The 15000-nt window shown below is 41.9% G+C and overlaps 1 protein-coding gene across 3 annotated transcripts in view; it reads right to left on the reverse strand.

The window, feature by feature from the left end:
• Positions 1–15000, reverse strand: part of LOC113809754 (salivary peroxidase/catechol oxidase) — a 43707-nt gene that overhangs the window by 16415 nt on the left and 12292 nt on the right. For all 3 annotated transcript variants that reach the window (XM_070118876.1, XM_070118878.1, XM_070118877.1), the window contains exons 2-10: positions 9515–9752; positions 9160–9319; positions 7933–8069; positions 7338–7474; positions 6662–6870; positions 5915–6088; positions 4657–4771; positions 3612–3722; positions 862–1016 (exon numbers count right to left, since the gene is read on the reverse strand). In XM_070118876.1, coding sequence (XP_069974977.1) covers positions 862–1016; positions 3612–3722; positions 4657–4771; positions 5915–6088; positions 6662–6870; positions 7338–7474; positions 7933–8069; positions 9160–9319; positions 9515–9748 — 1432 coding nt within the window. In that variant the 5' untranslated portion in view covers positions 9749–9752. The remainder of the gene's footprint in view (positions 1–861; positions 1017–3611; positions 3723–4656; positions 4772–5914; positions 6089–6661; positions 6871–7337; positions 7475–7932; positions 8070–9159; positions 9320–9514; positions 9753–15000) is intronic.

Here is a 15000-nt window from a genome sequence, read left to right on the forward strand (position 1 = left end):
TCTCTCTCTCTCCATTCCTCCCTCCTCCTCCTCTACCCTTCCCCCTTCTCTCTCTCTCTCTCTCTCTCTCTCCATTCCACACACACCTTCCCCCACTTTCCTCTCCTCTCTCTCCATTCCTCTCTCCTCCTCCCTTTCCCCTTCTCTCCCACTCCCTCTCCATTCCTCCCTCACCCTCCTCTCCTCCTTCCCTCTCCCTCTCCCTTTTCCCTTCTCCCTAATACTTCTCTTCCCCTCACATTCCTTCCCTCCTCCCACTCCCTTCCTCCCTCCTCCTCCTCTCCCCTTCCCCTTCCTCTCCCTCTCCCTCTCCCTCTTCCCTCCACTCCCATCCCCCCTTCCCTCTCCTCTCCATTCCTCCCTCATCCTCCCTCCCCCTTCCTCTCCCACTCCCTTCCCTTCCCCTCCTCATCCCCCTCCCCTCCCTATCCCTCTCCCTCTCCATTCCTCCCTCATTCCCTCTCCTTCTCTTCCCCCACTCCCTCCCCCTTCCCCCTCCCCTCCTATCCCTCTCCTCCCTCCTTCTCTTCCCTTCTCCCCCTCCTATCCCCCTCCCTCCTATCCCCTCCCCTCTCCCATTCCTCCCTCATCCTCCTCTTCCCTTCCACTCCCTTCCCTCTCCCTCTCCTTCTCTTCCCTTCCCTCCACCTCTCCTATCCCCTCCCCTTCCTAGCCCCCTTCCCTCTCCACTCTCTCCTTCTCTTCCCCTCCCATTCCTCCCTTCCCCTCCACTCCCCATCCCCCCCTCCTCCTTCCTCCCTCTCCCCCTTCCCTTCCCCCTCCTTCCTCTCCCTTCCCTTCCTCTCCTTCCCTTCCCCTCCACTCCCATCCCCCCTCCCCTTCCATTCCCTCCGCCCTCACCTGCTTTGAAGCAATGGAACTGCCTGGAGGAATCGGTGCACTCCTCCCTGTGCGGCGGCAGGAGGTCAAGGCCGTTCTGGGAGGTCACCTTCAGCTTCCCGTCGACGAAGGAACGCAGGGGCTTGGCTTCCTCCTCCGTCGATCCGTAGACGTTGCTGGAATCGGGAGGCGAGGTCAAGAAGGCTTCGTCAAGGGTCAGGGAGGTCAGCTCGGGAGGTCAAGGTAGTGTGGAGGGAAAGGTGTGAGATTTAAGTCTTGTAAGGAAAGGGTGTGTCATCTACGTCATCTAGAGGCGAGGTCAAGGCTTCGACAAGGGTCAGGGAGGTCAACTCGGGAGGTCAAGGCAGTGTGGAGGGAAGAGTGTGAGATTTAAGTCTTGTAAGGAAAGGGTGTGTCATCTACGTCATCTAGAGGCGAGGTCAGGGAGGTCAGCTCGGGAGGTCAAGGCAGTGTGGAGGGAAGAGTGTGAGGTTTAAGTCTTGTAAGGAAAGGGTGTGTCATCTACGTCATCTAGAGGCGAGGTCAGGGCTTCGTCAAGGGTCAGGGAGGTCAACTCGGGAGGTCAAGGCAGTGTGGAGGGAAGAGTGTGAGATTTAAGTCTTGTAAGGAAAGGGTGTGTCATCTACGTCATCTAGAGGCGAGGTCAAGGCTTCGACAAGGGTCAGGGAGGTCAGCTCGGGAGGTCAAGGCAGTGTGGAGGGAAAAGGGTGAGATTTAAGTCTTGTAAGGAAAGGGTGTAAGTTATCTACGTCATCTAGAGGCGAGGTCAAGGCTTCGACAAGGGTCAGGGAGGTCAGCTCGGGAGGTCAAGGCAGTGTGGAGGGAAAAGTGTGAGATTTAAGTCTTGTAAGGAAAGGGTGTGTCATCTACGTCATCTAGAGGCGAGGTCAAGGCTTCGACAAGGGTCAGGGAGGTCAGCTCGGGAGGTCAAGGCAGTGTGGAGGGAAGAGTGTGAGATTTAAGTCTGGTAAGGAAAGGGTGTGTCATCTACGTCATCTAGAGGCGAGGTCAAGGCTTCGACAAGGGTCAGGGAGGTCAACTCGGGAGGTCAAGGCAGTGTGGAGGGAAAAGTGTGAGATTTAAGTCTTGTAAGGAAGGGTGTTATCTACGTCATCTAGAGGCGAGGTCAAGGCTTCGTCAAGGGTCAGGGAGGTCAACTCGGGAGGTCAAGGCAGTGTGGAGGGAAAAGGGTGAGATTTAAGTCTTGTAAGGAAAGGGTGTGTCATCTACGTCATCTAGAGGCGAGGTCAAGGCTTCGACAAGGGTCAGGGAGGTCAGCTCGGGAGGTCAAGGCAGTGTGGAGGGAAAAGTGTGAGATTTAAGTCTTGTAAGGAAAGGGTGTGTCATCTACGTCATCTAGAGGCGAGGTCAAGGCTTCGACAAGGGTCAGGGAGGTCAGCTCGGGAGGTCAAGGCAGTGTGGAGGGAAAAGTGTGAGATTTAAGTCTTGTGAGGAAAGGGTGTGTCATCTACGTCATCTAGAGGCGAGGTCAAGGCTTCGACAAGGGTCAGGGAGGTCAACTCGGGAGGTCAAGGCAGTGTGGAGGGAAAAGTGTGAGATTTAAGTCTGGTAAGGAAAGGGTGTGTCATCTACGTCATCTAGAGGCGAGGTCAAGGCTTCGACAAGGGTCAGGGAGGTCAACTCGGGAGGTCAAGGCAGTGTGGAGGGAAAAGTGTGAGATTTAAGTCTTGTAAGGAAGGGTGTTATCTACGTCATCTAGAGGCGAGGTCAAGGCTTCGTCAAGGGTCAGGGAGGTCAACTCGGGAGGTCAAGGCAGTGTGGAGGGAAAAGGGTGAGATTTAAGTCTTGTAAGGAAAGGGTGTGTCATCTACGTCATCTAGAGGCGAGGTCAAGGCTTCGACAAGGGTCAGGGAGGTCAACTCGGGAGGTCAAGGCAGTGTGGAGGGAAAAGTGTGAGATTTAAGTCTTGTAAGGAAGGGTGTTATCTACGTCATCTAGATCGTATTAAACGAACTGTGATGATGAAAATGAAGAAATCGGACGAGAATAAAGCCTTTTGATATGAGAAATGAAAAGAGTTGTTAAGTAGAGTAAAAGGGTGGAATTGAAGCCAAGTAAAGTGCATTTAGTGAAACTGAATAGTGATCATAGTTATTTTAGTAACATCAGAGTTCGTAAAGTAGATCAATAGACATAGATAAAAGCCAAGGGAAATAGATACACTGAAATTAAAAGTTTGTAAAGTAGAGAAAAATGATATTAAGACTTTCCAAAGTTAGTGTATATACTGAAAAAAAATCTGTAAAGCAGTAGAACAATGACAATACTAATGTGTTTCAAAGCAGAGCGTATATAGTAAAAAACGAAAAAGAAAAAGAAAAAGAAAGAAAATATATATGTAAATATAGAACAATAGGGAAATGAAACCCATATATGAAAATGTTGTGAAAGACTAATATAAAGCAGAGCTCATTTAGTAAAACAAAAGAAAAAAACAAAATAAAGCGAATATAGTAAAATTAAGCCCATGCAATGTATCTATATCAAAATTAAAGAATTGACAATTTGACGAAAACAGATTGTAAGTAAAAAAATCTTCAGTAGAAAAACAAAGAATATAGAAAGAATTTACCCATTTTCCGTACGTTCAAACCTAAAAAATTTGGCTAATAATTTCACTCAGTATCTACACGTGGGAATCTAACTTGTACACAACCAACCAACCAACCAGACCATAATATCCAATAACATTTACTAAAACAACAACCTGAAATGGCCAAACCGCGTACCTCGCGTCAATAAATGAAGTAATTTGGTTCATCTGTTCCCTTGGCCCGAAATTACAGGCTGGGCGAACAGCTGGCATCGACCTCACGAACTCCATGCACCGCTGGCCGAACCTGGGAGCAACAAACGACAATGATAATGATGATAATGATGATAACAATAATGATAATTATGATAATAATGAAAATAATAGTAATAGTAATAATAATTATGATGATGATAATATTAATAGTGATAATAATGAGGATAATGATAGTCATAGTAATAGTAATAATAATGGTAATAATGATGATAATAATAGTAAGGATAATGATAGTCATAATAATAGTAATAATAATGGTAGTAATGATGATAATAATAATAGAAATAACTACATTAACTATGATAATAATAGCTAAAATACTAATAACTATACCAATAATAATATCATCACCACCATTGATAATAATACTAATGGATTCACCATCATTAATAATAATAATAATGGATATTATATTATTAATAATAATACTAACAACTATACCAATAATAATATTATCATCATCAGTAATAATAACAGTAATTATACATTCGGGCACTCTGACACTTTCACTTTACAAGCGTAACGATCAAGAGATAACGAGACAAACAGACAAACAAGCAAACGAGCAGCCCCGAGAACGAGCGAGGATCCCACTGCCTGTTTTTGTTGTTGTTGTTGTTATTGTCTTTGTCTCTAAGGAAATATACATATACACACATGCTTATAGAAAGAAAAATATATGTGTGTGTGTGTGTCTATGTCCCTTTCTCTCTCTCTCTCTCTCTCTGTCTCTCTCTCTCTTCTTCTTCTCTCTCTCTCTTTCTCTTCTCTTTCTCTCTCTTTCTCTTCTCTTTCTCTCTCTCTCTCTTTCTCTTCTCTTCTCTCTCTCTCTCTCTCTCCTTCTTTTCTCTCTCTCTCTCTCTGCCTCCCTCCCTCCCTCCCTCCCTCCCTCCCTCTCTCTCTCTTTCTCTTCTCTTCTCTCTCTCTGCCTCCCCCCTTCAGGCACATCAGACCCAGCCACTTACTGCCCGAAGAAGGAGTCGGATTCGGGGATCTCGATGGGCAGGCAGTCCGGGTGGAGTTCCCTGGGTTCACGGCGCTGACCTCGCTTGCAGCAGGTGATGTCCGACTTGTCCTTCCCTGGGGGGCAATAGGAGGTGATAGGTGGTAGTTGTGGTTATCAAATTGGGAAGATGCATGGTGGATAATGCGTAAAAGGGGTGGAAGATGGCGACCAAAGACGTCAGATGGATGGTAGATATATAAAGGGGGGTAAAGGGAGGAGGTTAAGGGATTATCATGGTTACAGTGGGTATTCGGGAGAAATGGGGTTTACGTAATTATGATTATTATTTAGTTTAAGGGGGGATTATCACTTGTTATTATGATTTTGTTTAATTTCATTTGTTTCTGTGGGTAATAGGGAGAAATGGGGCTTAAGTATTTATAATCATTAGTTTAATTTCATTTGTTAGAGTGGATATTCAGGGGAAATGGGGTTTAGGTAATTATAATTATCATTTAGTTTAATTTCATTTGTTACAGTGGATATTAGGGAGTTATGGGGCTTAAATAATCATAATTAATATCTAGTTTCATTTAATTTGTTACAGTGGGTATTCGGTAGTGAGGGTTTAATTTATTATAATCATAATATAGTTTAATTCCGTTTGTTTAAATAATTATTCTTTGTCGTGTCGTGTCTGTTTATTTTGCTTCTAACTACCCTCTGTGTGAGAGGAATCCACTGCACACAAAATAGGAGGTAATAGGCTTCAGATGTGATGTAATAGGAATGAAATTAGGTTTAAATAAGGAGTAATAGGAAAACAAGACAAAGTACTCATGTGTGTTTTCCTACCCTTTTGGTGATAGAGACTAGGAGTGCAATATGTCTCTATAGTATGTCATATGGTCATCAGTATAACACAGTATAATAGTAACAGAGAGAGGGAGAGGGAGAGGGAGAGGGAGAGGGAGAGGGAGAGAGAGAGAGACGGAGAGAGAGAGAGGAGAGAGGGAGGGAGGGAGAGAGGGAGGGAGAGAGAGAGAGAGAGAGAGAGAGAGAGAGAGAGAGAGAGAGAGAGAGAGAGAGCGAGAGCGAGAGCGAGAGCGAGAGCGAGAGCGAGAACGAGAACGAGAGCGAGAACGAGCGAGAGCGAGAACGAGCGAGAACGAGAACGAGCGAGAACGAGAACGAGCGAGAACGAGAACGAGCGAGAACGAGAACGAGCGAGAGCGAGAGAGAGACAGCAAAAAAACAACAAAAAAACTGAACCTTACCCTTGGTGATGGGCGTGTGGGTGATGTCGTGGTCGAGGAACTGACCCCACTGCATAATGAGGATGGTGAAGTTGTCGTAGCGGGCGTCCCTGTCCACGACCACGCTGGAGGAGATGGACCGAGCCGAGGGCAGGAGGGAGCCCCTCACCGAGAACTGGCGGGGCATGTTCACTCCTGCAGGGGGGGGGGGAGGGGGGGAGGGGAGGGAGAAATCAGTTATGGGGGGTGAATTTCGGGGGGGGGAGAAATCTGTTATAGGAGGTGGATTTCGGGGTTGTAAGGAAGGAACGAAATGAAGGAAGGGACATTCTTATCAAAGTTCGGCCGTTTTAGACTTAGTTCACCACAAAAACGGGAAAAAAAATCCTGATATCATTATTTAATCATCAACCATGAAATTACTGAATTTCATCTCGCCTATAATACCTACATATAATTCTCAGCTCACTTATCAATAAATCGGAATCTTTCTACAAAGCGTTCTTGTCCTGTAGTCAATGACGTCATAAAGCTATCCATAACTAGTAATAACTGAATCTGAAAAGATGGCGGACAAAGAGCATAGCCATGGAGATTATTGCCTATTGTCCGGGGGCCACAGCGTGAAAGAGGCTGGGAAACCGCCGTTCTAGCGCGAAAACCACCATTACTGGTATTATCCACATTGCACCATTGCAACCATGATGACTACAGACTTACAGCCACCAGACCACGGACACCTTTTCCCAAAATCCGGCGAAACCTCACCATCATGGTAGTCTTGCGGCAGGATGCGCTGGAATGCGGTGCCTGCCTTGCCCCACTCCTTGTTCCTGCGGTTGTTGCAGGTGCCGTCGAAGGTCCGGTACTTGGTATCGGGGCAGAGGGGCTCCTGAGGGCACGTGTTGGCGATGATGGTGTTCTGGACGCCGAACCTGGGCAGGCCGAAGCCTCCCTGGCTCTTCGTCAGGTTGAACCTACGGGCAAGCGAGGGGGGAATGATTACCTTTTGGCCAACGGGGATACGCGAACGCATTAATAAACGCGATTTAGTGATCTTGTTTTTCCTTTTATTATTGTTCACTGAAAAAAAAAAAAAAAAAGGACGAATAAGTTGCCAAAATAGATCAACAGCCGAAGACAAATAGGCCTTTAACGTGTGATTGTATACATTTATTTTGATATCGAAAAGAAATATAAATATTCTTGAAAAATTAAAAAAAAGTGTAACAATAAAACAACATCCAGCTGGAACAACAATAATAATAACATAGATGACTAATATAACTTAATTCCATTTGTTATAATAAACATTCTTTGTTGTGACGCTAAATCAGCGGGGTTGCCATCCACCGCCAGAGAGCAGAATTAAACGCAGGTCAACAAACCTACCAGACAAAACCCCGCCGCTGAGCCACAAACAACAACATGAACAACCACTCACTCTTTAACCAGGTTCACGGAGGCGGCCACGTTCATCTCCGCCTCCTTGGCCTTCTGCACGATGTTGTCCGTCGTCTGGAACAGCTGGGCGTGGAGGGCCACCGGGGACCCCTTCTCGGCCACGATGTTGTTCTTCAGCTGCGAGGGACGGCCGTGAGAGCAGCAGAATCATTATTGTTGTTTTGATTGATGTTTGTATTGTTATTATAGGTATGATCGTTTTTCTTATAATTGATTTTTATATTATCATTGATATTAGTTTTACTATCATTATTATTACTATTACTATTATTGTTATTATTATTATTACCATTATTATCATTGTTATTATTATTAATATTGTTATTATTATTACTATCATTATTATCTTATTATCATTGTTATTATTATCATTATTCTTATTATGCTCATTATTATTATTATTTTAATTTTATTAGTTATTATTATTATTATTATTATCATTATTATTATCATCACCATTATTATCACTATCATTATTATCATCAACTTCATTATTATCATTATCATCATCACTATCATCCCCCTCATCCCCCTCACTCTCATCCCCCTCATCCTTATCCCCCTCGTCGCCTCACCAGCTCGTCCTCGAAGGCCTCTTTGGCCGTGATCTGACTGAGGCCCATTTCGCAGGCGTGGTTCAGCTGCTGCACCTTCAGGCTCGGCACAGGCTCGGTCGCCGGCGTGGGCTGCTTGCTGATCAGGCCGCCGATGTCTGGGTGGGGAGTGGGGCGTGGTAGAGGGTGGATGGAAGGGGGTGGGTGGGTGGTAGATGGTGGGTAGAAGGGGGAGGGTGGGTGGTAGATGGTAGATGGAAGGGAGGGTGGGTGGTAGATGGTAGATGGAAGGGGGGAAGAAGACAGGGTATAGAAGGGAGGGTAGGTGGTAGATGGTAGACAGGGTATAGAAGGGAGGGTAAGTGGTAGATGGTAGATAAAAGGGAGGGTGGATGGTAGACAGGGTATAGAAGGGAGGGAAGATGGTAGATGAAGTGTGGGAGGAACAGGTGGGCGTGGTAGATGGTGAGATAGAAGGGAGGGTGGGTAGATGGTAGATAGAAGAAGGGGGGTAGACAGAGTATAGAAGGGAGGGCGTGGTAGATGGTAGATGGAAGGGGGGTGGTAGATGGTAGACAGGGTATAGAAGGGAGAGAAGATGGTAGATGAAGTGTGGGAGGAACATGATAAGTGGTAGATGGTAGATAGAAGGAGGGGTATGGTAGATGGTAGATAGAAGGGAGGGTAGATGGTAGATGGTAGACAGAGTATAGAAGGGAGGGTAAGTGGTAGATGGTAGATAGAAGGGAGGGTGGGTGGTAGATGATGTGTAGAAGGGGCAGCGTATGAAGGGGATGGTAGACGGTAGATGATGTTTAGAAGCCAGGTGGTAGTGATGTGTAAAAGGGGATGATAGATGGTAGATGTGGTATCAAATTGGGAAGATACATGGTAGATAATGCGTAAAAGGGGTAGTAGATAGCGAACACGAATGGTAGATAAATAATACGTGGGGAAGGTAAACGATAGACACGACATAAAGCGAATAATGGACAATATAAATGTCACATATAAAAAAGGAGTGAAAATAACGACAGACATGACTTAAAAAGATAATAATAGACAATACATCACATAATAATTATGAAAAAGGAGTGAAAATAACGACAGACACGACATAAAGAGAACAATAGACAATACATCACACAATAACCACGAAAAAGAAGCTAAAATACGACATTTAAGATATTCATGACACCGGAGGAAATGATGCCACGGCAGATCCAGCGAGGGGACCGCCCACCCTACCCTTCGTGGCCTGCTTCGTGGGCGGGCAACACACGCCTTGCTGCTGGCCGTTTATGGTGCAGGGAGATCGAGACAGCTCGGCGATTTCGGCGAAGAAAGTAGTGCATTGCGCCAGCAGACGGCAGTTGCCCGGCTCGTTCTTGTACGTGGTGCACAGGATCTGTCGGGGAAGGGGGGGGGGGCGGTCAGGGAAGTGGGGGAAATACGTACATATATACATATATACATACGTACTTACATACATACATACATACATATATACATACGTACATACATGCATACATTTATACATACGTACATACATACATACATTTATACATACATGCACACACAAACACACATCTGCGATCCCGACCTGCTGCTGCTCCTCGCTCTTCGGGAAGAAGATGTTGCCGCTGGCGCCCTGGCGGCCGTCGACGCCGAGGCCTTGGGAGCTAATGGGCGCCGCGGGATTCCCTCCTTCCGCCCCTCCTGCCGCCAGGGTCGCGCCCTCGTCCTCGGGAAACACGATCTGGCCCGCCACCAGCGCCCCCGACAACACCAGCGCCACCGACAACACCAGCGCCACCGACAACACCCGAGGTAACATGTTCCTGTGATGGGGAGGAAGAGATATTAAAAAGACAATCAAAATAGTGTTTTTGGGGGAAGTGAAAAGGGTTGTGCGAGGACGAAGGGTGCGAGGGAAGGTCGCTGCGGCTGAAGGACACGAGAGGCGAGGAAATAAGAAAAGAATATGTCCATTATTGCATTATTATCTAATATATTACACCTCTTTGTTGTCGTTGGTGTTTCTGACAGGAGGAAATTCCTAACGACACAAAGAAATGATATAACATTAACAATATACCAATTAATATAAGTGATAATCGTCAAAAATCCTACTACGAATATACGATTCTATTATATACGTCATGTTGCACCCCCCTCCCCCCTCCCTCCCCCCCTTCTCCCTTCAGATGAAACTCTTCTAAGAAACTAAACTTGACCCCCATTTTACCTTTTTTTTATTTTTTAAATTTCATTATCAGGGTCGAGGAAAGGCACCTGTCAAGCTTTCAGTCATATGACAATGGCATTGAAAAGCAAGAAAAGAAAAGGAATGCCAGTCAAAAGTTGTTTACGGTTCAGTGACGAAGTGGTGGGGAATCCACGGCCTTGAGTGACAGTCATATATATTATGTCGTTGTTGTTGTTGATGTTTTCTTGTTTAAATTCTTGTGGTTCGTGAATTTGGGTGGGTGCTTTTTTTGTATATAATTTGGGCAAAGTTGATGGTTAAGGTGTTTTCATTTTTTTCTGTCTGTTTTTCTTTGAATTATATATTGTTTGGTTCCTCGCCATTTTAGCACCTTCCTTGTTGCAATGTTGCCAGTTCTCAAATGCCATTTCCCTATCTCCTTCTGTTCAATTTACAATCTTTTCAATATAAGCTGGTGTCGAATCCTTTCCCTTGCCACTGCCACTCGCTCTGACATAGCACAGAATATTCATACAGGATATAATATTTTCTGAAAACAAACTTTTGGCACAATAAAACACTTCAGCGCCACTACAGAGGAAGGGAGGGAGAGAGAGAGAGAGAGAGAGAGAGAGAGAGAGAGAGAGAGAGAGAGAGAGAGAGAGAGAGAGAGAGAGAGAGAGAGAGAGCAACCTTAGAAAAGGGTGACATGCAGATTCTCATGTATTTTCCTCCTCGTCGTGGTCATCTTCCTCTCTTGCTTCTTCTCTGTCTTTTGTTTTTTTATTTTTTTTAGTTGTATTTATGTTTAACTACTTAACTACTAAATGTATACAATGGGTATAAAAAAGCAGAGAAATAGAGGAGAGAGGATAGAGAGAGAGAGAGAGAGAGAGAGAGAGAGAGAGAGAGAGAGAGAGAGAGAGAGAGAGAGAGAGAGAGATAACCCCATAGAGTGTTTGTCTCAAAGTCTAATAGTAGCTATCGTGATCAAGGCAAAATTCCCAACAACGACATACACAAAATAATAAACAAAAGCAAAGCAAAATAAACATAAAGATTATCTATCCCGGTCCTTCACCTCAACACAGCGTTCAGACGACCAAATCGCTGTTCAATTTTGTCATAAGGGAGAGAATCGACGGAGTTATAATGGGCTTGTCGACCGTGAAGGAAAAAAATGTATCCTTATTCGTGAAGAGAAGGGGGTGGAGGGGGGAGAAGGGGAGAGGGAGTGAAGAGGAAGGAAGGGATGGAAGAAAGAGGGAGATAGAGGGAATAGGGAGAAGGTTAGGAGGGGTGAGTGAGAAAGAGGGAGAGTGGTTGGGGGAGGAAGGGAGAGAGGAAGTGAGAGAGAGATAGAGATAGATAAATAGATAGATAGAGAGAGATAGAGATAGATAGATAGATAGAGAGAGAGAGAGAGAGAAAGAGAAAGAGAAAGAGAAAGAGAGAAAGAGAGAGAGAGGAGAGAGACAGAGACAGACATATAGACATCCAGCCAAAAGACAGAATGAGAGAAAGAGAAACAGAAAACACTTAAAAAAGACACAAAAGACACAAACAGACACAGAAAAAAAAGGAAGAAGAGGAAAAAGAACGAGAGAAACAGATCACCGAGCAGGAAAAGGCCGAATTGTGGAGGAAAAAACCGATCACTTTTTGGTCGAAAAAAGGAAACTGGAAATCACTGGAAACCCACTTCCGGTTCTCGTTCGTTCGTTTGTTTGTTTGTTTGTTTGTTTGTTCGAGTCGGAAACACGTGGGAATCAATGGCAATTGTTCACCTTCAAGTAGTTCAACGGTTTTGTCAAAAAAAAAAAAAAAAAAATGGAAAGAAAAACGGGGTAGTTTAACGATTTTGTCAAAAAAAAAAAAAAAAAAAAAAAAAAATGGAAAGAAAAACGGAAAAATACGAGGAAGAAGGAATAATGGTGACGGTAAAAAAGGAAGAAGAAAAAAATACGAGGAGGAAGGAATAATTACGGTAAAAAAGGAAGAAGAAAAAAATACGAGGAGGAGGGAATAATTACGGTAAAAAAGGAAGAAGAAAGAAATACGAGGAAGAGGGAATAATGATGACGGTCGAAAGGAAGAAGAAAAAAATACGAGGAGGAGGGGATAATTACGGTAAAAAAGGAAGAAGAAAGAAATACGAGGAGGAGGGAGATAATTACGGTAAAAAAGGAAGAAGAAAAAAAATACGAGGAGGAAGGAATAATTACGGTAAAAAAGGAAGAAGAAAGAAATACGAGGAGGAGGGAATAATTACGGTAAAAAAGGAAGAAGAAAGAAATACGAGGAGGAAGATGATAGAAAAGGAAACGAAAAAGAGAAGAAGAAGAAGAGGAGGAAGGAATAATTACGGTAAAAAAGGAAGAAGAAAGAAATACGAGGAGGAAGATGATAGAAAAGGAAACGAAAAAGAGAAGAAGAAGAAGAGGAAGAAGGAATAATGACGACGGCCAAAAGGAAGAAGAAAGAAATACGAGGAAGAAGGAATAATGATGACGGTAAATAAGGAAGAAGAAAAAAAAGATACGAGGAGGAAGATGATGGAAAAGGAAACGAAAAAGAGAAGAAGAAGAAGAGGAAGAAGGAACAATGATGACGGCCAAAAGGAAGAAGAAAGAAATACGAGGAGGAGGGAATAATTACGGTAAAAAAGGAAGAAGAAAGAAATACGAGGAGGAAGGAATAATTACGGTAAAAAAGGAAGAAGAAAAAAAATACGAGGAGGAAGATGATAGAAAAGGAAACGAAAAAGAGAAGAAGAAGAAGAGGAAGAAGGAATAATGATGACGGCCAAAAGGAAGAAAAAAAAATACGAGGAGGAAGATGATAGAAAAGGAAACGAAAAAGAGAAGAAGAAGAAGAGGAAGAAGGAATAATGATGACGGTCGAAAGGAAGAAGAAGAAAGAAATACGAGGAGGAAGATGATAGAAAAGGAAACGAAAAAGAGAAGAAGAAGAAGAGGAAGAAGGAATAATTACGGTAAAAAAGGAAGAAGAAAGAAATACGAGGAGGAAGATGATGGAAAAGGAAACGAAAAAGAGAAGAAGAAGAAGAGGAAGAAGGAATAATGATGACGGTCGAAAGGAAGAAGAAAAAATAAATACGAGGAGGAAGATGATAGAAAAGGAAACGAAAAAGAGAAGAAGAAGAAGAGGAAGAAGGAATAATGATGACGGCCAAAAGGAAGAAGAAAAAAATACGAGGAGGAAGATGATAGAAAAGGAAACGAAAAAGAGAAGAAGAGGAAGAAGGAATAATGATGACGGTCAGAAGGAAGAAGAAAGAAATACGAGGAGGAAGATGATGGAAAAGGAAACGAAAAAGAGAAGAAGAAGAAGAGGAAGAAGGAATAATGATGACGGCCAAAAGGAAGAAGAAAGAAATACGAGGAGGAAGATGATAGAAAAGGAAACGAAAAAGAGAAGAAGAAGAAGAGGAAGAAGGAATAATGATGACGGCCAAAAGGAAGAAGAAAAAAAAATACGAGGAGGAAGATGATAGAAAAGGAAACGAAAAAGAGAAGAAGAAGAAGAGGAAGAAGGAATAATGACGACGGCCAAAGGAAGAGGAAAAAAATACGAGGAGGAGGGAATAATTACGGTAAAAAAGGAAGAAGAAATAAATACGAGAGGAAGATGATGGAAAAGGAAACGAAAAAGAGAAGAAAAACAATAACAAAAAATAAAGGATGGCAATGCGTAGAAGAAGAAAAGCAACAACAGATACAAGATAGAGAATAAAACAAAAGAAAAGAAGAAACAATAATAATGAAAAAAGAACAAAATAAGAAAAAATAATAAAACAGAAGAAAAGAAGAAACAATAATAAAAAAAAGAACAAAATAATAAAAGAAATAATAACAACAACAATAATAAAACAGAAGAAAAGAAAAACCAATAATGAAAAAAAACAGAACAAAATAAGAAAAGAAATAACAATAACAACAATAAAACAGAAGAAAAGAAGAACCAATAATAAAAAAACAGAACAAAATAAGAAAAGAAATAATAACAATAACAACAATAAACCAGAAGAAAAGAAGAAACAATATTAAAAAAAAAAAAAAAACAGAACAAAATAAGAAAAGAAATAATAACAATAGCAACAATAACCGAGAAGAAAAGAAGAAGCAATAATAATGAAAAAACAGAAAATAAGAAAAGAAATAATAACAATAACAACAATAAAACAGAAGAAAAGAAGAACCAATAATAATGAAAAAACAGATAATAAGAAAAGAAATAATAACAATAACAACAATAAAACAGAAGAAAAGAAGAACCAATAATAATGGAAAAAAACAGAACAAAATAAGAAAAGAAATAATAACAAAAATAACAATAAACCAGAAGAAAAGAAGAAACAATAATAATGAAAAAACAGAACAAAATAAGAAACGAAATAATAACAATAAATAAAACAGAAGAAAAGAAAGAAACAATAATAATGTAAAAACAGAAAATAAGAAAAGAAATAATAAAAATAAAAACAATAAAACAGAAGAAAAGAAGAAACAATAATAATGAAAAAAACAGAACAAAATAAGAAAAGAAATAAAAACAATAACAACAATAAAACCAGAAGAAAAGAAGAAACAATAATAATGTAAAAACAGAAAATAAGAAAAGAAATAATAAAAATAAAAACAATAAACCAGAAGAAAAGAAGAAACAATAATAATGAAAAAACAGAACAAAATAAGAAACGAAATAATAACAATAAATAAAACAGAAGAAAAGAAGAAACAATAATAATGTAAAAACAGAAAATAAGAAAAGAAATAATAAAAATAAAAACAATAAAACCAGAAGAAAAGAAGAAGAAACAGCAACAAGACGCAACAACCCCTGCTTACGTCACCCCC

This window comes from Penaeus vannamei, chromosome 43, assembly GCF_042767895.1.
Source record: "Penaeus vannamei isolate JL-2024 chromosome 43, ASM4276789v1, whole genome shotgun sequence".
NCBI lineage: Eukaryota > Metazoa > Arthropoda > Malacostraca > Decapoda > Penaeidae > Penaeus > Penaeus vannamei.